The 25,553-nt window shown below is 35.5% G+C and overlaps 1 protein-coding gene across 5 annotated transcripts in view; it reads right to left on the bottom strand.

The window, feature by feature from the left end:
* Positions 1–25,553, bottom strand: part of PPP4R1 (protein phosphatase 4 regulatory subunit 1) — a 79,466-nt gene that overhangs the window by 37,035 nt on the left and 16,878 nt on the right. Inside the window, exons 2-9 of one of the 5 annotated variants that reach the window (XM_045849939.1) lie at positions 20,017–20,143; positions 17,443–17,578; positions 16,505–16,611; positions 8,912–9,054; positions 8,287–8,433; positions 3,442–3,549; positions 3,020–3,085; positions 1,889–2,047 (exon numbers count right to left, since the gene is read on the bottom strand). In XM_045849939.1, coding sequence (XP_045705895.1) covers positions 1,889–2,047; positions 3,020–3,085; positions 3,442–3,549; positions 8,287–8,433; positions 8,912–9,054; positions 16,505–16,611; positions 17,443–17,578; positions 20,017–20,074 — 924 coding nt within the window. In that variant the 5' untranslated portion in view covers positions 20,075–20,143. Of the gene's footprint in view, positions 1–1,888; positions 2,048–3,019; positions 3,086–3,441; positions 3,550–8,286; positions 8,434–8,911; positions 9,055–16,504; positions 16,612–17,442; positions 17,579–20,016; positions 20,144–25,341; positions 25,446–25,553 lie in introns of all 5 variants that reach the window. The other 4 variants (XM_045849944.1, XM_045849942.1, XM_045849940.1 and 1 more) reach the window with 4 other exon arrangements.

Here is a 25,553-nt window from a genome sequence, read left to right as displayed (position 1 = left end):
AATACGTAAGTCAAGAAAACCCACAAAAGTTCAGTGTCTGTGGTATCTGAACCAAGACTAGCTCAGGGAGGTAGAACTTCCATCCAGACTGCTGTAAGCATACAGTGGGCTCCCTCTCCCCAAGATCCCTGCTAAGAAGGCTTTCAGTATTTCTCCTTCTGTCCTCAGCTACCTGTTGCTGAGGCCAGGTCCTGGGAAAGTGCAATGGAGTGGTGGAGGCTCCCTTTTTTCACCCAAGGCCCATTAGTGGAATAGAAGCTATACCAGATGTGGCCCAAAATCCTGAGGCTCCAACAACCCATGCCCCAGCTGATGAGGCCAGGAGAGACAAGCCAAGAGTACCTCAAGCTGGTGAACCTCCCACTCCTACTAAAATGCTCTTATCCATGGGTGATTGTGGGCATACCCAATGCTGTGCCTCCTGGAAGGGGGAAATGAGAGTCCACTGAAGTATTCTACCAGTCACTAAACAAATAACAAGCACGGGAGATGGGTACCAGTACCCAAATTTACTACATTAGCTAAAATCTCAGTTTCCAACAAAAAATTACAAGGCATGAAAAGGAACAGAAAAGTATGATTCATACACTGGAAAAAATATTAGGTAACACAAACTATGTGAGAGAATAGTAAGGTGTTGGACTTAACCACACCAAAAAACTTTGAAGTAGCCATCACAAATTGTTCACAGAACTAAAGGAAAGCATGATTAAAGAAGTAAAGATATGAGGACAATGTCATAGCAAATAAAGAAAATTAATAAAGATACAGAAATAAAAGCAGAGAACCAAATAGAAATTCTGGAGTTGAAAAGTAATAGCTGAAATAAAAAATTAACTACATGAATTCATAACAGATCTGAACTGGCAGAAAAAAAAATCAATGAACTCAAGGTATATAAATATGACTTATACAAGACGAAAAACAAAAAAAAAAGTGCATGAGGAAAAATAAATACAGCCTCAAAATGTGAGATACCATTTAAGCACACCAATATATTTTCTTTTTTTTTTTTTAAAGATTTTATTTATTTATTTTTAGAGAGGGAAGGGAGGGAGACAGAGAGAGAGAGAGAGAGAGAAACATCAATGTGTGGTTGCTCGGGGTCATGGCCTGCAACCCAGGCATGTACCCTGACTGGGAATCAAACCTGCGACACTTTGGTTCGCAGCCCGCGCTCAATCCACTGAGCTACGCCAGCCGGGGAGTATATTTTCTGTATAATGGGAATATCAGGAGAAGAGAGAGAGAAGACAAAGTACTTGGAAGAAACAGACAATCTAGATAGACCTATATAATAAATGACGAGTGAAAGCAGTAATGAAAAAGACAACACCGACAAAGAAAAGTCCAGGTCCAGAGGGATTAACTCCTGAATTCCACTAAACAGTTAAAGGAGAATTATTACCAGTTCTTTACAAATTCTCCCAAAACATAGAAGAGAAGGAGTGAATCTCAACTTGTTTTATGAGGCCATTATTACACTGAGAGCAAAACCAAGCAAAAATAATAAAAAAAGCCATCAAAGAAAACCACAGACCATTTCCTCATATATATATAAAAATACAAAAATTCTTAAAATACTAGCAAAATCCAGCAACATATAAAGAAGTATTACACTATGACCAAGTGAGACCTCCAAGAGATTGAAGGTTATTTAAAATCTGAAAATCAATATACTAAATCATAGCAATGGAATGAACATGTTTTTCATTTGTAAAGAAACTTCTTCCAGTTTTAAAAAAGTTAATAGCTGCCCACTGTCTACTCCTAGAAGTATTAATAACATGCCTTAAATTATAAATTATTTCTTAAATTATGAAATCCAAATCACGTTTGCTGTAAAATGTACTAGCTTTAAAAAAATGATAATTAAACAAACTCCTACCCAACGTGAAGGATCACTGATCAAATTAATAAATAGTGCTGATAATTTAGTCCGCCGTATTTCTTGGCACGTTGCACATGAAACCGCCATGAAGCATTCAGCACAAGCTTTTCGGACTCCCCATACGTTATCGGAACAAAGTTGGAAAAACCTGGGAAGCTATGCAAAGATAGTGTTTTATTAGGCAGAGAGAGTGAGTTTCAGTACAGGCACAACTAGCTTTATTATGCTTTGCTTTACAGCAATTCACAGATACTGCATTTTTTTTTTTCAAAATTAATGCTTGTGGCAACCCTGCATCAAGCAAATCTATTGGCGCCATTTTTTCAACAGGCTCAGATGATGGTTAGCATTTTTTAGCAATAAAGTATTTTTTAATTAAGTATGTATATTGTTTATTGTGGGTATAATGCTAATACATACTTAATAGACTACAGTATAGTTTAAACATAACTTCTATAAGCACTAGGACACCAAAAAATTCATATGACTCTCTCTTTATTGTGGTTTTTACTTTATTGTATGAGTCTGGAACCAAACTTGCAGTATTTTTGAGGTATGCATGTCATTTTCTACTTTTACAATGTTTTAAAGTATGAAATTTCAACAAAATTTAGAAGACCTGTTTAGTATTAATGCTTGACAATTTAAAATAAATTAACCTAATTCACAATACTATTGGCTATGAAAAACAAAAACACTCCTAACAAATATAGCTCAAATCTTATTATCCAAGAGCTTGTACCTAAACTTATTTTGCAAAACAGATGGTTTTAGAAGCTCTTAAAGTATGTTGACTTGTATGTCAAGCACATACATTCTATGAATTAGCCATTTAAAAATAACCTGCTGTGGATTTGTCACTGAAAGACTTGAGGGTTGCTAATAAACATTAACTTGAATAAATAAGAATTGATTTGTTTCATAAAAATGGGGGAGGTAAAAACTATCAAAATACAGTTCAGATTACAGAAATTTAAACTCCAACTCAAAGTCCTATTATCTTTCTGGTCTACATTTGTTAAATTGTGTTAATAAAATCTGGGAGTAAATGTATGCATATTAAACTTTATGTACTATTTTATAATGCATTGTTTACTCCTTTACTACTCTTGTTTCTATAGTACTTACCAACATTTCCTCAGTAGCTTGCTGGCCAACTACACTGCAAATATCGCCAAAATTGGCAGCACAGACCTAACAACAAAAGCATCATTGAAATTTCAAAATATTAGACATAAAGTTCTTTAAAAAATAACCTTTTAAATTTCACATATTACCCTGGCTGGTGTGGCTCAGTGGATTGAGCACTGGCCTGTGAACCAAAAGGTCTCCAGTTTGATTCCTAGTCAGGGCACATGCCTGAGTTGCAGGCCAGGTCCCCAGTTAGGGGTGTGCAAGAGCCAACTACACACTGATGTTTTTCTCCCTCTATTTTTCCCATCCTTCCCCTCTGTCTAAAATACAAATAAGTAAAATTTTCTTTAAAAATTCACATATAATGTATAACCACTAGAAACATGAATTCTCAAACAAATGAAAAGACTAAATACCTTTCGAACATGAAACATTCTGCAATCACAGCACATCTCACAAAACCTCGGGAGGATAAGACGCTCTGTAATGTCTTTTCCAACCATGGGAGCCATTTTGCACATTATCTAAAATAAGAACAAAAACACAATGAAAACTTTTCCAGGTAAGTTTCCTAACTTATTAGAAGTATGTAACTTAAGAATATTAAAAGATGATATGGTATCATTATATCACATACATTAGTAAAATTATTCATCTTATTATCTGAGTTGAAGACAGAAAAACAGACATTAATACCACCAATAAAATCAACCAATAGAGAACAGGGTGACAGTGACCAGAGGGGAGAGGGAAGGGAATTTCAGGGGAAAAGGGGAAGGGTTTACAGGAACAAGTATAAAGGACACATGAACAAAAACAAGGGGGGTGGAAATGAGAGGGAGGTGGGAAAGGCTGGGAGGGGTGGGCTGGGATGGGAGTAAAAGGCAGCAAACTGTACTTGAACAATAATTAAAATTTTTTTAAAAATTTAAAAAATCAACCAATAATTACTCAATGTGTACTGAACCCAGAAAAAAATTCTTAAAATTTTATTTTTGTCTATAGTTCCAATCTTTAACTAAAGTTATCAGGTAAAATCATTTTACCTGATAACTTTAAAAGCAAAAACCCCTACATTTTCCCAGTAATAAAATGAATGCTGACAGTTTAAAAAGGAATGATTATCTAAGAAGGATCTGGGTTTGTCTGTATTGCTAAGAAAGGACTATAGAGGCAGTCCTTACTTACAAAGTACTACTTTAAATAAATGAAACTTGTGCACACCGGAACCATGTCCCTACTCTCTGCAAAGCCTGGGTTCCAAGAAAGGCAAAGACACAGTTCCACCATGCAAATGTTTCAGTTAATGCAAAGTGAGGATGAACTGTTTAAAAACCAGACCAATGTTATTTAAATCAACTGGCCCCATAGTTGGTATAAAAAGAAATCCTCCACAGATGCTTAGAAAGAAATCTGATAATTTGTCATCATTTATCTATTCCAGCTACTTCCAGCTGTGTAAATATGACAAGTAAAAGGCATACAGATTGGAAAGAATCCTCTAGTCATATATGACTTGATTGTCTGCATAGAAAATCTCAAGGAATCTACAAAAAAGGCACTAGAATAAATAAGTCAGTTTAGGAAGTTTGCAAGACCTATGTCAGAGTATAAAAATCAAATGCATTTCTGTAAATCAGCAATGAACAAGTAGAAACATTTAAAAAGTTATTCACAACTATATTAAAAACCATGAAACCTAACAAAACATACATAATTTCTACTGAAAACTACAAAACACTGATAAGTAACAGACTTAAATAAACGGAGAGACCTACCATGCTCATGGATGGTCAAGCTGGCACTTATTCCCTCCCTGATCTATAAATGCAGCACAGTCCCTATCAAAATCCCAGGCTCCTCAGAACTGGGGGATAACACCTACATCTCCTAAACCCCAAAGCCAGTTTTATTTTTTGACCCTGTACAGTTTCTAAGAATTTCCAACCCCTGGGTTAAAGATCCAAAGTGCTACTGTATTACTGATCTACCATAATTAAATGTATTAGAATAAATTAGTCCCCAGGTAGAGAACAACTGGGAAGTCAGGGAAAGCAAATCCTGACAAAATAAACATATACAATTGTAAGAAAATCACAGGTTTCATACTAATGCTAGATATAGTCTTTTTACTATAATTATGTTTTACTATTGTTAAATCCCATCAAAAATTGTAACAGCAAGTTAAACTCTGCTCAATATAAACCAACACTGATGCCAAAACTTACTTCCCTTAATGAGGAACTTGTGAAATTTAAAAATAAAAAAAATCTATGTTTTACAATTTGGCAGAGGTGGCCATTGTACAATATTGTAAAAATACTAAATGTTACTTAATTGTATACTTTAAATGGTTACTTTCATATTATGTAATTACACTTCAATAAAAATGGTTTCGGTAGAAAAAAGAAAACTTATTATTTACTTGTACCTGAGTATATAAAAATAAAATAACGAAATCAAGAAACTGCCAAGGGAAATGGGCTAGAAAGATGAATAAATCAATCCTATTAATGATTTAGAACTATTAGAAAATTTTAGTTTTATTTTTTATTTCAACAAAGATACAATTATATTTATGCTAAAATAGTAAAGTCTCAATATCCAAACAGACTTGAATAAATTTTCAAATGGTTTTTATTAGTTTTCTCATTTATTAACAGAATTACTGCTATCTGAACTCAGGAACTATAGATGTAAACTCCAACAGATAGTACTATACATTCTAATTCATGCCTTATTTTTAACATATTTTATTGATTATGCTATTACAGTTGTCCCATTTCTCCCCTCCACCCTGCACACACTCTCCCACCCACATCCCCCCCATTTAGTTCATGTCCATGTGTCGTAAGTTCTTTAGCTTGTACATTTCCCATACTATTCTTGCCCTCCCCCTGTCTATTTTCTACCAACCATCTATGCTACTTATTCTCTGTACCTTTCCCCCCGTCTCCTCCTCCCACTCCCCTGTTGCTAACCTTCCATGTGATCTCCATTTCTGTGGTTCTGTTCCTGTTCTAGTTGTTTGCTTAGTTTGTTTTTGTTTTCATTTTAGGTGTGGTTGTCAATAATTGTGAGTTTGCTGTCATTTTACTATACATATTTTTTATCTTCTTTTTCTTAGATAAGTCCCTTTAACATTTCATGTAATAAGAGCTTGGTGATGATGAAGTCCTTTAACTTGACCTTATCTGGGAAGCACTTTATCTGTCCATCCATTTTAAATGAAAGCTTTGCTGGATAGAGGAATCTTGGATGGAGGTTCTTGCCTTTCACGATGTCAAATACTTCTTTCCAGCCCCTTTTTGACTCTAAGGTTTCTTTTGAGAAATCAGTCGATAGTCTTACGGGAACTCCTTTGTAGGTAACTGTCTCCTTTGCTCTCATTGCTTTTAAGATTCTCTCCTTATCTTTCATCTTGTGTAACGTAATTATGTGCCTTGGTGTGTGCTTCCTTGGGTCCAACCTCTTTGGGACTCTCTGAGCTTCCTGGCTTTCCTGGAAGTCTATTTCCTTTGCCAGATTAGGAAAGTTCTCCTTCATTATTTTTTTCAAATAAGTTTTCAATTTTTTGCTCTTCCTCTTCTCCTGACACCCCTATGATTCGGATGTTAGAATGTTTAAAGTTCTCCCAGAGGTTCTTAAGCCTCTCCTCATTTTTCTGAATTCTTATTTCTTCATTCTGTTCTGGTTGAATGTTTATTTCTTCCTTTTACTCCAAACCATTGATCTGAGTCCTGGTTTCCTTCCCTTTGCTATATTTCCCTTCATTTCACTTTACATAGACTTTACTTCTTCCTCTATTTTGTGACCACACAACCATTTCTGTGAGCATCCTGATTATCAGTGTTTTGAACTCTGCCTCTGATAGGTTGGCTATCTCTTCATTGCTTAGTTCTAATTTTGGAACTTTGAGCTATTCTTTCATTTGGGCCATATTTTTTTTTGTCTCAGCGTGCCTGTTATGTAGTAAGGTGTGGGGCATTAGGTATATGCCAGAGCAAGGCAACTCACATGGCTATGTTGTGGTGTTGTACATGGGGAAGGGGTCCAGAGGGAACAATGCCACTTGCTTGGCTCTTGCTTAGCTCAGTCCCTTCCCCTGCTACCCATGAGCAAAGTGGGCCCTTCTGGTGGTAATTCCCGTGTGGGTGGTTTTGTGTACATTCCAAGATCCTGTAGGTCTCTCCAACAAACTCTCTTATGAGGCTGGGAGGTCCCCCACTGCTGCAACCCCCACAGTTTTACAGTCAGAGGTGTTCAGGCTTTATTTCCCTGTGCTGGATTCCTTGGTTGCACAGTCTTTCTTGCTCCCCAGGTGTTCCTCCCAGTTTATCTGCATGCAAATGTGGGACCTCGCAGTCCTCCAGCTGCCGCCCTGCCTTGAGTCCTCCCTACACCGGCTGCCCATCTCCACCCCTCCTAACCCATGTAGATGAATGTTTCTTCTTTAACCCCTTGATTGTCAGACTTCCATACAGTTCAATTTTCTGGCAGTTCTGGTTATTTTTTGTTTTAAATTTGTTGTTGTCCTTCCTTTGGTTGTGCAACGAGGCAAAGTATATCTACCTATACCTCTATCTTAGCTGGAAGTCTCCCATGCTTTATTTTTGATGGCTCTCTATAAAACTATTTGCTAACTATATAAAAAAAACCCCAGAAATTAGACTATTATACCTGACTATCATGTGCATTATGAATTAATCTGTATGTTGTTAATAATCATAACTTATATCATGTATCATATCATAATAAAATTACTTGCCGGACTATCCCCTAAAGAACATAGTGTTAACAGCAAGAGCCAAGTATTACTGTTTTTTCCTACTGTCCTTGCACAATGCCTAGAAAACTGGGAGCAATTGAAGGTGTTCAAATGTTTCTTCCTTCAATGCAGTTGTTTTTTATCTTCACTGGTTATTTCTCCCATCTTATTTTTCCATTTTGACATAATAGTAAGTTCACATTTGCTCATTCTCTTTCTATATATCTTGCTTTTCAGAGCTCAGTGATAGACTCATCTAATTTCCAGTTGTTTAGCACAACAGAGGGCCCATAGAATATATAACTTTGCCCTGTGAGCCAATGCCTCTTTCTAGCCAGTCATTTATTTCAAATTAAAAAATGTGCGGCTACTTTGAAATCTAATATGTAGAAATCCTACGAGACATAATGTAGCATAACATTTATTGAGCATCTCTTATTAGTCAATGTAGTGACTAATTTTTACCTAAACTGAAAAATCACATTCTACTTACAGCCACAGCTTCTGTTTTCACATCATCATTGCTATCTGGGGCAGTGAGCTCTATGAGGACCGGGCACACCTTGGTCTCCACATCAAATCGCTCAATTAACTCTTGCTCCAACAGAGCCAGCAAAGCTGCCTGACTTGTTTTTCTTACCTGTGAAAAGATTAATAGTATAAACAAAGTATATACATAATACAGCACAACTCGATTACCTGACTTTCACAAAAATGAAGACTTCTCCTATCAACTGGTAAAACCATGCAAATAAAAATGTGTGGCTATTTTCTTTGAGTATTACAAAGATAGAATGTGATAGATTGTGGTATAACATAAGTATAACAAAGAAGCCATCTTGTAAAATGTCTCACAAAGTAACCTTTTGAGGGACATCTACGAGGGAGCCAGGTTAGGATGCAGCTATGAGGCACTGTCTACAATGGCATTACAGAGACCTCCTAGATTTGCCAAACTCTCAACACATTTTGTCCAAGACAAATGGACTTTTGAAAAACAGAATAACAATGTCAAACAAAATAAAGAAAACATTCAAATGAGACTACCTAGGGTATGCCATTCTACATACATCATATCACATAGATTTCCATTAAGAACATGTCAGTGGCACTCTTACCTGATTATTCTGATCTGCGAGATATCTAACCACAATAGGTAGTAAGTATTTGGAAAAAGCATATGGGATTGAAGGCCGGTTTTCTTGACAAAACAATGCAATATGAGGCACCTGTTCCATCAGCTCTGCTCTCACAGTTGGTTCTATTGAAATAACAGAAATGTGAGCAAACATTCTCTCCAATAACAAAATCTTTGCCTAGGCTTGAGACTAGGACTTTCATCCTCAGTTTAATAAGGGCTTACAAGATGTTCTCTAACTCTGTGATTCTTTTCACAATCATACATAGGTTAACCCCATCATTTAGAGGACCTTACCCCATCCCAAGCTTTTATCTTCATAGTATATACTTAGTATGCAGTCATTTCTGATAATGACTGAATGAGTCTATTCATCACTTACATTGTGCCACAATATGCTAGAGATTAAATATCCAAGTCACATTAACTATAATATTGTATGATCTATAAACTCTACTATTGAATAACCTCCTAGGACAAGCCATAAGGACTGGCTTCTGATCTGAGTTTAGTCAATGAATGGAGGATTTATAGTTAGACTAAATTAAGACTAAAAAGGGTATGTGAATATTAAAAGAGAGCAATAATTTTTTTAAGATCTGAAAAGACCAAAGTATATATGGCATATTCAAATGTCACAAATATGGCATTTCAAATCTCTAGGTTTAAAAAGGAACCTAAGTAATGGTAGAAAAATCAGCTAGTTATGTCAGAAAAAAAGACAAGATTCCTATATTGCGCACCACACATTAATACTAGGTGAATTAAAGTTCCAAAAGTTTTTTAAAAGATCAATCACCTTGAAGAAAACACATGCACAATAAAGTATTAATAACTAAATATACAAAGAATCTATTGTTCAAATAAATAAAAGAAAATAAGGATACAAACAGGCAATTCACAGAAGAAATACAAGTGACTGACACACACACAGACATGATGGCTTATCAACACAATTCATTACCTCAGACCTCATTAGAGAACTCTGGCACCTATTACTGATATTATTAAAGTTACCTTAAGTTAATATGTATGATGTGTCCCCAGGATAGTTTGAGAATGCCTCTCTCCTCTCTGCTTTCCTCCCAAACAATTATAAAAATAGGAACACAAGAAATTAACATAAAATCACTCCTAGTTGCTAACCCTGAACCTGATAGACAACTCCAAACCACTTAAGGAGGCTGAACTGACACTAAAACCTATGAAGACCCACACAAGATGAGCTCACAATGCAAAACTATAAAAAAATTACCAGGAAATGATCCTTCAGTAGCAAAAGAGTTAAAACACAACAGAATTATAAGACCAAGAATTTCAGCTGCTGATCTTTAGAATTTTAAACATTCTAAAGATATAATAAAAGAAAATATACCGAAAAGGAATAAAATAATAGGGAAGGAAAAACAAGAGGAAATGAAAACAAAGCACTTAAGATTCCTAAAAGTGAAAAATGGAGATAATGGCAATGAAATATTCAACAGTCAAATTACAGGTTAGGCTTTGGTAGCAGATATACTATGCTGAGAGAAATGACCAAAATGCAGATGGGCGATAAAGGACTAGAAAGTAAGAACACAGAACAACCATGGAAAAACAGCACTTATATAACAAGAGTTCTATATTTGGAACCAATATACAAAATATGTACTTAAAAATCAACTTAAAAAAAAAGAATATGAGATGGAAGAGAGGCTATATTCAAAATGTTGAAGGTTGAAAATTTCCCCTGATGAAAAATAAGAATCCTCAAATTCAAGAAGCAGGGCAAAGTCCTGAGTAGAATAAAAATAAAGCTGTACCTAAATACATAACAGTAAAACTGAACAATGCCAAGGATAAGAAGTCTTAAAAGCAATCAGGAAAGAAACAGTATTACCTATGAAGACCAAACTAAACAACAGGCTTCTCAATAGTAATAACAGGAGATGAGAATGTGATAGTATTAAAACTAACAACTAGATTTTGACACTTTACTAAGTGACAATTTAAGAGGAATGGTGATATTCAGGACTCCTCCAGTCAAGATGGCGGCACATGTGAACATGGCTCACCTCCTCACACAACCACATCAAAATTACAACTAAAATATGGAACAATTATCACTCAGAATTCTTAGAAATCAAGTTGGATGGAAGTCTGACGACTACATAATTAAAGAAACCACATCCATCCAGATTGCTAGGAGAGGCAGAGATACAGAACATGCTGCTCCTACACCCACATATGGCAGATAAAAATTCAGGAGGGAGCAAGGAGTTGCAGCCCCACACCAGGCCCCCCTCAGGTCAGGGTTCCAGTGCCAGGAGGATGTCCCCATAACTTCTGGCTGCAGAGATTGAGTCAGTGAAAGAAACTTCTGCAGTCCCAAGCAGTTTCTCTTAAAGAATTCACACAGAGATTTTTAGATTCATTCCCTCTGAGCTCCAGCATTAGAGCAGCAGCTAGAGGGACAGCTTTCTCCCAGAAAGAAAGGAAGAAAGGCCACTGTAACTTTCCTGAACTCTCCCCACCACATAGCCACATAGGTGGCAAGTGGATGCCAAATCTGAGACTCCATCAACCTGGCTATACTATTTGCCCTGTCCAGGAGATCCCCTGAGACTCCATCCCATCCAACTTGCTGACCCACCAAAACTATTAACTGTGACTTTTCCATATGAATGGCTGTTCTTGGCTCAAGCTTCACAACTTTGTAAATCATTTCAAACAAGCAACAGCCAGCTTCACTGAGCCCCCAATCCCCTGGACCACTTGCTTAGTGGTCACAGGACCAGCACAACAGCAGCCAGCCTAGATTCACAGCTTGACTTCACTGGGAAATCTCCAAGCCTAGCACAAGTAGCAGCCACCTCAAATTACTTTATAGCTCTAGCAGGGTGGCCCTGGGCAAAACACAGGGGCTGTGTTGGGGCTGACCTTGGTCTACACTACCTGTTAACCATAGAACCTGTGTACCCAGTGGACAGCTACAGACCACATCAGAGCACCACCAGCCTGCCTTCGCACACCTGATCCTCCACGGAAGGCAGAGGTTGGTGGTGAATAGTTATAGCCAGTCCTTGCAGCTAACTGGCCTGGATAAATCCCACCCATTGATCTGCCAACAGCAATAAAAGCTCAAGTAGAAGAGGAGGGGGTACTCAGCCCATGCAGAGGGCACAACTCAAGTATCCAGCCTGGGTGATAGGGGAGGTTGTGCCACCAGTCCCTATAAGACACCTACTACATTAGGCCACACTACCAAGACATGGAGTCAAAGCAGCTCTACATAATACATAGAAACAAACACAGGGAGGCTGCCAAAATGAGGAGACAGAGAAACATGGCCCAATTGAAAGAACAGAACACATCTCCAAAAAAGTGCTAAATGAAATGGAGATAAGCAATCTATCAGATGCAGAGTTCAAAACACTGTAAGGATATCCAAGGAACTTTGTGAGACCATCAACGACATAAAATAGATCCAGTCAGAAATGAAGGATACACTAATTGAAATAAAGAGCAATTTACAGGTAAACAACAGGAGAGTGGGTGAAGCTGAGAATCCAATCAACAATTTTAAACATAAGGATGCAAAAAACAACCAATGAGAACAACAAGAAGAAAAAAGAATAAAAAAAAAACAAAACAAGGATAGTGGAAGCAGTCTCTGGGACAACTTCAAGCACTCCATCATTTGAATCACAGGGGTGCCAAAAGAAGAGAAAGAGCAAGAAATTGGAAATCTATTTGAAAAATTAATGAAAGAGAACTTCCCTAATTTAGTGAAGGAAGTAAACATGCAAGCCCAGGAAGCACAGAGAGTCCCAAACAAGTTGCATGCAAAGAGGTTTACTCCAAGACACATCATAGTTAAAATGCCAAAGGTTAAAGACAAAGAGAGAATCTTAAAAGCAGCAAGAGAAAAGCAGTCTATTACCTACAGGAGAGTTCCCATAAGACTGTCAGCTGATTTCTCAAAAGAAACCTTGCAGGCTAGAAGGGACTGGCAAGAAATATTCAGTCATGAAAAAGCAGGGACCTACAGCCAAGATTGCTCTACCTAAATGATAAAAGCTATCATTTAGAATTGAAGTACAGATAAAGAGCTTCCCAGACAAAAAAAAATTGAAGGAGCTCATCATCAATAAACTATTATTATGTGAAATGTTAAAGGGACTTATTTAAGAAAAGAATATCAAAACTATGAACAGTAAAATGGCAATAAATACATATCTACAACTGAATCTAAAAAACAAACTAAGCAAACAAGAGGAACAGGGACAGAATCATGGATACTGAGAGTGTTTTGATGTTTGCCAGGGTGAAGAGGTGAGGGGATTAAAAAGTATAAATACGTAGTTACAGAATAGCCACGAGAGTGTAAAGTACAGTATAGGAAATGGAGTAGCCAAAAAACTTATACACATAACCCGTGGACATGAACAAAGGTGTGGGGACTACCTGAGGGTGTGGGGTTGCTGGGTACAAGGGGGTAAAGGGGGAAAAATTGGGACAACTGTAACAGCACAATAAATAAAATATATTTAAAAAAGTAATAGTGAAATAAAATCATTTTGAGACAAAAGAAAAAGAATGTTATGTCAGAACTTCATTACTATGTCTTTTTAGAAAGAGGAACTTAAACCAAAAAGTAGTCAGATGAAAAATGTACTAATGAGGGGAAAAATTAGAAAATTTAGTAGGAAATCTAAACAAACATTTACTATATAAAAATTGTAAAAATATGAATGCTAAGTTTAGGGGAATAGCAAGATAAAAAGTTGATAAAAATAAGGTAGAACAAAGGTTTAATTATGCTAAGCTCCTTATTTTTTTAGGAAGATGGGAGTATATGCATTATCTTTAAAATTGTTTATTTTTTAATGTCTTTATCATCTTCAAACATCACAACCAACCCAGCCTACCAAGCTGGAAATCTTAGGGTCAATTTCCTCTCTTCACTCTTCTCAACTATCACAGTGGCTTTGAAATCCATTCCCTAGCACTTTAATTTCTCTCAAACAACTCATAAAAATTACTATTCTCCCAACTAGTCTTCTTGGCACCCTTTTTTTATATCAAGTCAATCCATACTGCTGCATTATTATTCTTAACCATAAGAAATGCAAACTTCCTAACAGAGCATAGTATAAACCTTTACAATCTAGGCTTCAACTACCTCATTATATAACAGCCTCATTTTTTTTCTAAACTATAGACTCAGTAGATTCACTGTGGACCAAATGGGCCAACACCTTGAACTCCTCACACCTCTAAATTTATCTTTTACTTTCCTGAGTATAAGTTCCCCTCTCTATACCGCATCATTCTGTCAAATCCAACTCAAGTGTCATTAACTTTCTGAATCCAGCCCCCATTATAATTTACTGTTTATAAACTATAAACAATTATTGTTTATAAATTATTGTTGATTGCAATCATTAAACTGTTAATTTAATGACAGGAATCTTATTCATTTTAGTAACTGCTCTACAGTTTCATGTTAACTGAGTGAATGTAAGTATAAATGTCAATAAGACATTTACCATTAAACTTGACAACTTGAGAACATTTCTTTTTTAAGATTTATTTATTTATTTTTAGAGAGGGAAGGGAGAGAGGGAGAGAGAGAGAGAGAGACATCAATGTGCGGTTGCTGGGGGTTCTGGCCTGCAACCCCAGGAATGTACCCTGGCTGGGAATCGAACCTGGGACACTTTGGTTCCCAGCCCGCACTCAATCCACTGAGCTACGCCAGTCAGGGCGAGAACATTTCTTAAAAATATACACACATATATATTTATAAAAACCAGCACTATGATTGATAAACAGGTAAAAGAAAACATCATATTTGCCACATATAATGTGCTCCCATGCACAATGCGCACACATGTTTTTACCCCAAACTTTCAGGGAAAAAATCTTTCGTTTTAATTTTTTTAATTCAATTTTTTTATTTATATAAAAAAACAATTATTGTATTCTAGGGTATTATGCATAGAGATATCATTATTGCTTTCTAGAGTTACACTTTTAATGCATAAGCATAAATAAAAGAATTAAAAATATTTACACAGACATAGAATTAGTACTACCCATATATAATGTGCATCCTTATTTTTCCCTCAGAAATTGGGCAAAAAAGAGTGCATTACACATGGTGAAATATGGTAAATACATATTTCTCTTTCAAGAATATCTATGTCTCTACTAAGAAATAAGTAATCACAATGGGATGCAACATTACCAAAAACTTAAAATGTATTCATGCCAAATCAAAATATAAATTATAAGTACAAATTACAGTTGATGAGACTCTCCTAAAACTGTTCTGGAACAAGCATATACATGACCAATTATGTACACAGATCGTCAGAATGACAAAGGTTATTAGTAAAGTTACAAATAATTTTTCTACCTTAAAAAAATAAGGTATGTCAATAGTAAAAAGATATTCCCATATAATGAACAGCTAACTAAAAGATGAGCTCAACTATAAATTAAAAGACTGGCTGACATGCCCAGAAGTTCATTAGAAATTGAAAGATAATGCATTTTAATAGTTTCTAAGAAAAAAAAATTTATTTATTTTTGAATTGTTCCTAAAGTGAATTCTAAAACTTTGCTTAAAACTTAATGTTAGGTTAAAATGGTAAATTTTATGCACATTTTACCACAATAAAAATATTTTTAGAAAAACTTAACTGTTTCATGCCTCAAATCAAGTTTACCTCTTTTTTAAGCAGACCCTCCTATTTCACTTTGGAGATACACAGCTTTGGTTTTACAGTGAGTGATTAACATTTTTTGCAAGTGGGAAAGCATACAAAAAGATTTTACATATGCTTAAAAAATTTATAGCTCAAGCCATCCCTTTTAATTTATTCAAAATTATTTTTAAAGTTTTTATTAAGCCTAAAATATTCGCATGCAGGATGCAAGACAATGTTAAAATTTTTCTTTTAAAAAATTGTTTTTATTTATTCAACACAGAGAGGAAGAGGGAGAGACAGAGAGAAACATCGAGTCATTCCACTTATTTATGCATTCATTGGTTGATTCTATTTTAAAATATGTATTTATTTTTACAGAGAGGGAAAAAGAGAGGGAAAGAAACACCAATATGAGAGAGAAACATCAATCAGTTGCCCCTCGCAGTTGCCCAGGTAGAGCAAACCCACAAACCAGGCATGTGACATGACCTAGAATGGAACTGGAGAGCTTTTGCTTTGCTGGATGACACCCAACCAACCGACCGAGCCACTGTGGCCAGAGCAGATGATTCTTGTATGTGCGCTGACCAAGGACCAAACCCAAAACCTTGGCATATTGAGATGATGCTCTAACCAACTGAGATACTTAGCCAGGGCTTGTTAAGATTTTTCTACTGAGAAATTTCCAAAATTAAACCACATGGGCCTACCATAAAATGTTTGGATTTTAATAATAAGATTTTACTTTCTTGTTTACTAATGGGTTTGATAACTTACTTAGGAAAAATTTTATTAAATTTCTTATCACAGTAAGTGTTTCATTAGTTTTAAAAACAAATTTTGTAAAAGAAAACTTTCTCTGCATAAACATATACCTGAATCATCAGCTAATCTGCTAATTCTTTCCAAAACAGCAATACAATCTCTTTCATCATCGCAGACTTCCCTCAATGTATCCAGCAAACTCCGGGCCACCATTTGTCTACACACACAAAAAAAATTATATAGGGTTCAGTGGCATCAATACTTAATATTCATAATTTCAGAAGGCAGAATCTATACAGTTTTAAAGAAAATGTTTTCTTATACATTTTATAACATATATTAAAGCCTCTAATTTCCTAGGTGACAAATGCCAGTATGGATTTTATTTTAACAAGAAGAATCTGAATGTTCACTGAAATATTTTTCATCTTTACTGATTTAACAAATTTATAAGGTCAATGAAATTTCATTTCAGTAATCTTCAATTGTAATAATGGAAAAATTTACTCTTCTTTATTATAAAAAACATCTTTACATATTTTTACTAGGTGAATGTTATATATCTATACTCAAAAAACATAAACAAAGATTTTCAGATTTCCCAGAAAAGTCTGATATAGGTAGTCTTGTGACCACTGGAGAAACGATGCATTAGGAAGAGTGTTATCTCTTAGCCACTCTATGTCACAGTTCTCTTGACCACCACCTGGCACATAGTAGGTACACAACATTATTTGCTGAAAGAGTAATGTACTCCTCAGTGATCACTTTACACAATATCAAAATTATGCCTAACAGCAAAGAAGCAATGTTTTTTTTTGTTTTTTGCCAAAAAGGAAAAAAAAAAAAGAGTGCTATATTGTTAGTAGGATCAAAGAGAAAATAACTATAAAAGAGGCTGTGGCTGTGACTATTATAAGAGCTTGGTGACTCAGACTGTACACGTTAATAATACCTACTTTAAATCGGGTAATTTTATTTTCCCTCTTGAAATTAATGTAATAAAAACCATCCTTCCATTTCCACTTTAATGAGAATATGCACATACCTGTTATATACGTTCTCACTTGCAGCATACTTGTCCAATCTCCCCAGTGGCGTCAACATTTCATCTTGTGAGACAAAGTCCAGGGCTGAAGGTATAATAATCACATCAGACTCTGAGCTGTAGTCATCCACACCAACTATCAGAGACATCAGAAATACTCCTTATAACACTCTGAAACTAAAAAGTACCCCTTGCCTGTCTGAAGCAGCATAAGTAAAACTGCTCTTAATGAATCTGGAGTGGTATAAAGAATCACAGGAAAATCTTAGAATCAATTCAGAAGCTATGACAACTGAAGGATGCTTCCTCTGTTTTTTTTTTTTTACAGATATGTTCTAAATTGCCTCTAGAAGCACAGGAGTCAGAAGATGTAGAAACTCAGTATGGGGTGGACACAGAAAAGAGTGATCACACAAACCTGAGTACTTACATATTCAATCAGAACCTAACTTGTAAATAAATAAAATGTCAAACACTGACAGTTAATTCTGCAATGCAGAGAAAAACCTAATATACAGAACAGAAAGGTAAGAATTAAAGCAAACTTCTCATCAGAAACAATACAAGCCAGAAGACTGAAGGAAAAAAAAATGTCAACCTCCAATTCTATACTCTGTAAGTACAAATCTTTCAAATATATTTGAAATTCATATCTTTCAAATACAAAGGTGAAATAAAGACTTTTTCATACATATAAATGCTGACAGATATCACCAGCAGACCTGCACTGTAAGATTAAAGGCAGTCCAAGCAAAAAGAAAATTATACCAGGCAGAAATCTGGATTTACAACAAAGAAATGAAGGATATCAGAAATGGTAAATATTGGATAAATATAAAAGCCTTCTTGTTTAAAGAAAAAAATGTACTATAAAATAAAAAGATAAAAAAATGTACCAAGAGACAACATATGCAGAAGTAAAATGTATGATTATACTAGCACAAAGGCAGGAAAAAAGCAAAGTATACTGTCCTGAGGTTCTTACACTGTATGTGAAAAGATACATATTACTTGAAGGTAGACTATAATAAGTTAAAGATAGTATATACTAATTATAAACTCTGTAGCAACCATTAAACATCAAAAAACCAACCCAAGACATAGAGCTAGTAAGCCAATAAGAGCCATAAAATAAAGTCATTAAAAAAATACTCAATCCAAAATAAAGCAGAAAAAGAGGATGAAGGAACCAACAGAACAAAAATAATAAGATGAGTGATTTAAACCCAAACACACTAAGAATCCCTTTCCATGCAAAGGGTCCAAATAGCCCAATTAAATAGCAGAGTGTCAAATTGGATTAAAAATAACACCTAACATGAAATAATTACTTAAACATACTACAGATAAATTTTATACAGGTTATTCTGATCTGCAATTCATCGCCAAGTACCTTAATTATGAACCAGTTATGAAAATCACTCTCATTTGGCCTCAGTTTTCTCCTCTGCAACTTAAGACTGTAGACCTGGCATGACTTCAAAGGTACCTTATACAGGCTCTAGAATTCTATGTCTATGACCAAACTATTTCAGTCTTGACTCACAATTGTTAATCTTAAAGAGAAACATTAATAATATTAATTCTGATCTATGGAAATTAAGTGGCTGTGGGGAAGACTCCTAGAGCAGTGACTGCCAAACATAACTGAGTTTAAGACTAGCTTGGAGCACTTACCTGTAAAATGCAGGTTCCCAGATCTCATATGTAGACACTTATATATATATATATATACACACACACTTGGAGTGAGGCTCAGGAGCATTCATTTTTTAAAAATACCCTCACCTCATACATGCATCATACACACATCTTTCCCCTGCTTGATAATCTATAGCTTCAACAATCAAATGCAAGATTGTTGAATAATCATATTTGAGAAACATACTCCTAGAGGGTAACAAAATCGTATTTTGACTCAACTTTTGTCACCACTATCAATCACGGCTGACAATTATTTCTATACAAAAGGAAGTATTACATTCTGGCAGAGGCACTAGCAACAAAGGTTCATTTCTACTTCCCAGTATCACTATGCCATCTGTCAGTACCTGTGGAATCACTCTGGCCTCAGTCATCCTCTCCAAATTCAATATTTCCTCAACAATTCTTGATTAGACTAATAAGGCTCTACTTTCATCTTTGTGGAGGCTACAAAAATACTGTACACTTAAGTCTTACCCAGTCACACCCTACAAATTCCTGCCACAGATTACGAAGACAAAAACAAAATATAATCAATAAAAAATTATCACCACTAATAAAAAAATTCTACAGCATATAACATAAGTGATGGTATAGTCAATAATATCCTCATATAAAATAGATGGCATAGAGGGAGTAAATGTAGCTATATACTATTATAAAAATTCTATAGCTATGCAAAGTTTACATTAACTTTAAATAGATTACAATAAATTAAAGATGCAAATTACAATCCTTAGGAGTAATCTCTAAAACATGCAAGAAAGGATAGCTAGAAAGGCAATAGCCCTGGCTGGTGTGGCTCAGTTAGTTGGAGCATCGTCCCATAACCGAAGGGTTGCAGGTTCAATTCCCAGTCAGGGCACGTACCTAAGGTCTCAGGTTTGTTCCCCAGTCCGGGTGTGAACAATCCCCGGTCTGGGCGCATACGGGAGGCAACTGATCAATGTTTCTCTCCTACATCGATGTTTCTCTCTCTTTCCCCCATCTTCTCTCTCTAAAAACAATGAAAAAACGTCCTTGGGTAAGTATAACAAATTTCTTTCTTAAGGCAAAGAATAAATAAAATTGAATTTTAAAAATTAAAAATTTAATTAAATTTAATTAAATTAAAAATTTAATTTTTGAATTTTAAAAATTAAAATGAGCAGGATATCTCTTACCGTCCTGCTCCTTCCCGCCTGCCTGGAAAATGAGTTATCCCTTTGTCCAATCTATCTATTCCTTAGCATCAAGGCAATAGTAGCCTAACACTACCCCACAATTCACCTCACTTCATTTCAGCACGCAGGCCTTGTAACATCTCACATCACCACAAGGATGAGTACAGTACAGTAAGATGTTCTGAGAAAAAAAAATGAGACCCCTACATTCACAGCTTTTATTAGAGTATATGGTTATAATTTTTCTATTTTATTGCTAGTTATTGTTAATCTCACTGTGCCAATTCTTGAAAAATACAGGAGTATGCCAAGTAGGACAGATGGCAAGAAGAGGGTATTATAAGCAAAGAAATCCAAAAAACCATGTTATATTTAGCAAACTTACAAGTAATTTAGTACAGGTGGGGAATAGTGTTCACACAGACTTGAAGCAGGAGCAGTAGGGGAATGTGACCAAGCAAAATTAATGTAGCCTTCTCATTTTAAATAGTAATGTTATTATATTTTGTAAAATCCTCTTGCCTGGCTAGAGAAATCACATTACCACCCAGTAGTTAGAAATAGCATTTGAGATTCTAAGAAATAACTTAGTTAAATTCCACAATTACCTCCTTTAAGCAACAGACAATTCCACGAAGTGTATAGACTTATTCAACTATGAGGTAATAAAATCCAATTAAAAGTATCAATTATTAATTAAAACCATCATTTCTTTTTGAAAAGTAAGAAAAAGCAAAGATCATGATGGTTTTAGTCTCTGTCTTTACACAGCATTCTGAGGCCACATTTCACTCTCCTTCTAATTATCCCACCCTTAGTTGTCAGAGAACAGAGGAGGGAAGGTACAGAGAAACCTAGTCTCAAGAGTACACCATTCTAACTCAGTGGAGATGGTTCTAGTTCTACCTGCATCAATACTGTGAAGTAAGCCTCTTTTCTTAACAATGCTTCATATACTATAAGTTCATGCTAACTTCATGCTGACTCAGTAATAAATTTAAATCTACTATTGTTAAATCTTTCAATTCTCTCAGAATATGTTTCAAATCCCTATTCTAATTCAAATCATCAGCCTCCAGTCCTTCCTTACTATCACACATGCTTTTGATGTGCTCTATAGGGGAAAAAGTGCCAGCAACAAGGGAAATGAAAGCAAGGAAGAGAATAGTTTAGTGGTGTACCTGATCACCATTCTACTGCATGACCATACACATATGCTTACGGGCATTAGGGAGGAGACTAAAAGGTGCCACAGCTGTTCTTGCATGCTTCTCAAAATAGAGCATCTTACTACCTATATTTTCCAACAACATGGCCTAACACCAACCACCTCATCTAGGAATAAACTACAAAAACAATAAATGACAGTTACAATGGTGGAAGAAAAATCTGACTGTTACACTTGTATGTAAAACCATGAAGATCATACTTATGAACAACATGTTGATAAAAGTGATTAAGGGCAATTCTGACTACATGGGTGTCTTCCTGACACAATGAATCTGGAACTTCAGCTGCTTTTCTCTAAAATGACTTTTTCAGTAAACTTCTCAAAGGTATATATAGTTCGTCTCATAGCCTTTCACCTCTCCATCAACACAAATATAATCTGTCCTATTTTTCACTCTTGGGAATCTCTTCTCAAAGATTAGCAATAATATGCCAAAATCGAGGGGCCCTGCTTAGACCTACTGTCTCAACCTCTTTACATGTGACAAAACCAACTCTCCCTACCCCAACAGTGTCCTCTCAAATTCTCTTTTCTTGTGTTCTCTGACACAATCCTGAGTATTTTTCTACCTTTCCAGACTATTCTTACTTCTTTCTGACCCTTTTATATAAAATAGATAGCACAGAGTGAATGAAGCTATCTTTCCCTCTACTTTTGTCCTCATATACATGCATCACACGTACACCCCTCCTTCTCCTTGATAATCTGCAGCTTCAATAATAATTTATGATATGCAGATGGCCCCCCCAAAGATCTTCTGCTCTGATCACCAGATCCACAGTTTCAGATACTTCACAGAATCTTAAACTGATCTTATAAAAATGATCTCTTCCTCATGACTTTTCAATTACCATCTTTCTCCTCACTAACCCTGAATTCTCAAACATGAAGTTTTGTTACTTTACCATACCTTTCTTGTCCCCATATCTAACTAGATGCTAAGAACTATAAATTCTACTTTTATAAGTATTCTGTGTTCTCACCTCTCATTTCCCAACATCCTAATTCAGAGGCTCTGATATCTTTTGCTTAGAGCAAATTGGGGTATTCAAACCCCCTGAGGTAGACAAAGATTTTCCTGAAAATAAATCCTATGTCTAACTTTAAGGGATATTCCAGTTGTCCACCCCAAAAATGTGCCTGGGGATTTGGATCACAACTTCTGCCTCCCATCAGACAAAGAACAGTATCTCAAGGCTACCTGTGATGCACTTGACACAAAGGGATACACTGATGAAAAGCAACAAGACAAAAAAGCATGTATTGCCAAACAAAAGGGGGCCTTGGAGAAATCAGCTCTCTAAAGCTAAATATTTTTACAAGTTGAGGTATTTTCAATCTGTTGCTTTCAAAAGACTGAAAATTTTGGGTACATAAGTTGGAGGAAATTCAAGGAAATAAGTGGCATTGCTAACAATACTCAATCAACTTATTTATGTCAAGAGAATCTCTCAGTGCTTATAGACCTTAAGATAAAAAAAGGAATTGATGCTAAATGTTGCCTCATTCTAGCAATAAATTACAGTCATCCACAAATACTTAATTATTTGTTAAAGCCCTATCCATTTCATTAATTAATGCTTCTTGAAGGGAACTAAGGTTTTCTCTTTTGTGGATACTGATTTTAAGCTGTTTATTAAGAAAAACAAGAAGCAGAAAGAACCTCTGACACTTCCCCCTTTCCTACCCAAGAGATTCAGAAAAAAAAAGAGCTTCAAGAAGATTTAGGAAGTTCACCTTAGCCTAATTTGAGGTAAGTATGGTAAAATAAGAGGGCTTTAAGCTGGGGCCTGTGAGCTAAATACCACCCCCCCCCCCGCCCCCACACACACAATCCCCAAGTCGCACGGTTTCAGAGCTGTCCAGCAAGAATTTTCCAGTTCAGTCTGGCTGGTTCTTCTTCAAGCACTAGTAAATTGCCCGTTCTCACTTCTAACACCCTGCCCCACCCTTACTCCTTTTTCCAGAAATGTCATTTATACCAATCTTTCCTTATTGTCTTTGAAATTTTCATGCTTATGCTATTTTCTCCTGTCTCTGTTAATTTGATTAGCACAGCTAGAATAACTTAGAAGGTAGAAGAAGTATTAACTTTTTTTAGCCCTGTTATTTTTTAGCCGCATTATTCAATAAAATTTTTGTTTACAAAGTGTTTATCATTTGTAATATATTCTGATCGATCAACTGAATATTAATAACAGAAACCAAAATGATGTTTTGTGGCCACAGAAAATTAAAACTTTCAATTTCTCTTTATATACATGTTTTTGGTACAAAGAAATGTCATAAGGTAATAGTTAAAACTTTTAAGCATAAAGATATATTGTAAAATTCTTACAGAAAATGAAAAGAGATCAAGAAAAAAAGAACTATATAAAATTCCCAATTTAAAGAGTATATTATTGAATTTTTTTAATTGGATGATAATGGGTATAAAGTGCTATGGTATTTAGAGTCTATTTTTTAAAGTGATACAACAGTATCATTTCTCTAAAGTAACTTTAATGTTAAAATGCATCAGACAGTTTTCAAAATTATTTTAGGAGGTATATAGGAATTAAGTGTGAAGACCACTGCCCTAGACTGTTACAACTGCCTCAATCAACCTACTCCAGTCTCTCCTCATTCAATCCAGTTTACATATCAGAAGTATTTCTACCTTCATTAAGTACTAGTCTCTGCAATACATTCCCTGCCCTTCCTCCTCTCTCTCCCTCGACCCCCACCCCGACACCTCCAGGCAATATGAATTAGAGTGCAACTTTCTAAGGCTGTAACTCAAAAGTCTCCATGATCTATCCCCAATTTATTCTCCTCCACTGCATGTAGCCCATGCTGGGACCCATTCTCTGCCATGTGCCCTACTACTCTGTTGTATTAAGTGAGTTCATCTGTCCCATTTCTGCCCCTTTTATCATCATCTCAGTTTAAATTTACCTATTTACAAAACCATCAAGGAAGCATTTTCTATTCTTTCTAATTAAGATACCCCTGTAGTCCCTTGCTTATACTCTGTCAATAATTACAGTGTTTGAGTTATTTTTTCTTTTTTTCATTCTCTTCTACTTCCCTCCCCTTAAAAGGGATAAATTTCTTTGAAGACAAAGACTGTCTTGCTAATCTTTTTTATTACCTAAAAACCAGTTTAAGGCTTCTCTTGAAGAATGCAAATTCATTAATATCTGTTAATGAAAAGGGAGTCCCTAGAGATGCTTCAGGGATAAGGGCGTTTTAACTGTGCTTTATTCTCCTCCAAGGTATTCACAACATTAGCATGTTAATAACTTTAAGAAGTACCACACCAAAGAAAACTGATTTATTTATACAACCTAACTTTTTACCAAGTGTGATCAAAACAACCTTCTATTCCACACCAAGCCTCTAATAATAAATATCCTCTACAGCAGAAAAATGCTGATAATCTGATCTTCCCTTCAATTTTTCCCTTGATACTGCTCAGGCCATATTAAACTTGCCACATTTTATTTTGTTTCCCAAGTCTGTACATCTTAGAAAATGAAAGACAGTGAGATACACTGATACACCATAGAGATTTAATCATTTTATAAAGACTTGAGACACTAAAATAATATTTTAGCAAAATATGAATAGAGAGGACAACATCTTCTATAAAGCAGAATGCCAACCAGGTAAGAACCAACAACAACACATTCTAACACTGCTGGACAGAAGTTTATTTTGGGAATGGGCTATTCCCCAGTGTCAAATTATTTATTCCCCTTACTAATTACAAAAGGAAATGAACAGAATTTTGAAGTATAAAAATCTGGAAGACATCACCTTCACAAAGCAGTTAAAATTACCACCACCAATAACAGACAACCGACATCAGGTGCATCTTGAAGCAGCACTGATAGTATCACAGTATTACTTATGCAGTATTCCTGTCCAAAAAAAAAAAAAAAGCATAATCTGAATCAAAACATGAGGAAACAGACAAAACCAAACTGACTCTTCAAAATATCAGTATCGTGAAAGATAAAGGCTGAGAA

This window comes from Phyllostomus hastatus, unplaced genomic scaffold (assembly GCF_019186645.2).
Source record: "Phyllostomus hastatus isolate PE091 unplaced genomic scaffold, TTU_PhHast_1.1 phas_contig_80, whole genome shotgun sequence".
Lineage (NCBI taxonomy): Eukaryota > Metazoa > Chordata > Mammalia > Chiroptera > Phyllostomidae > Phyllostomus > Phyllostomus hastatus.
This window is presented reverse-complemented; position numbering and strand designations above follow the sequence as displayed.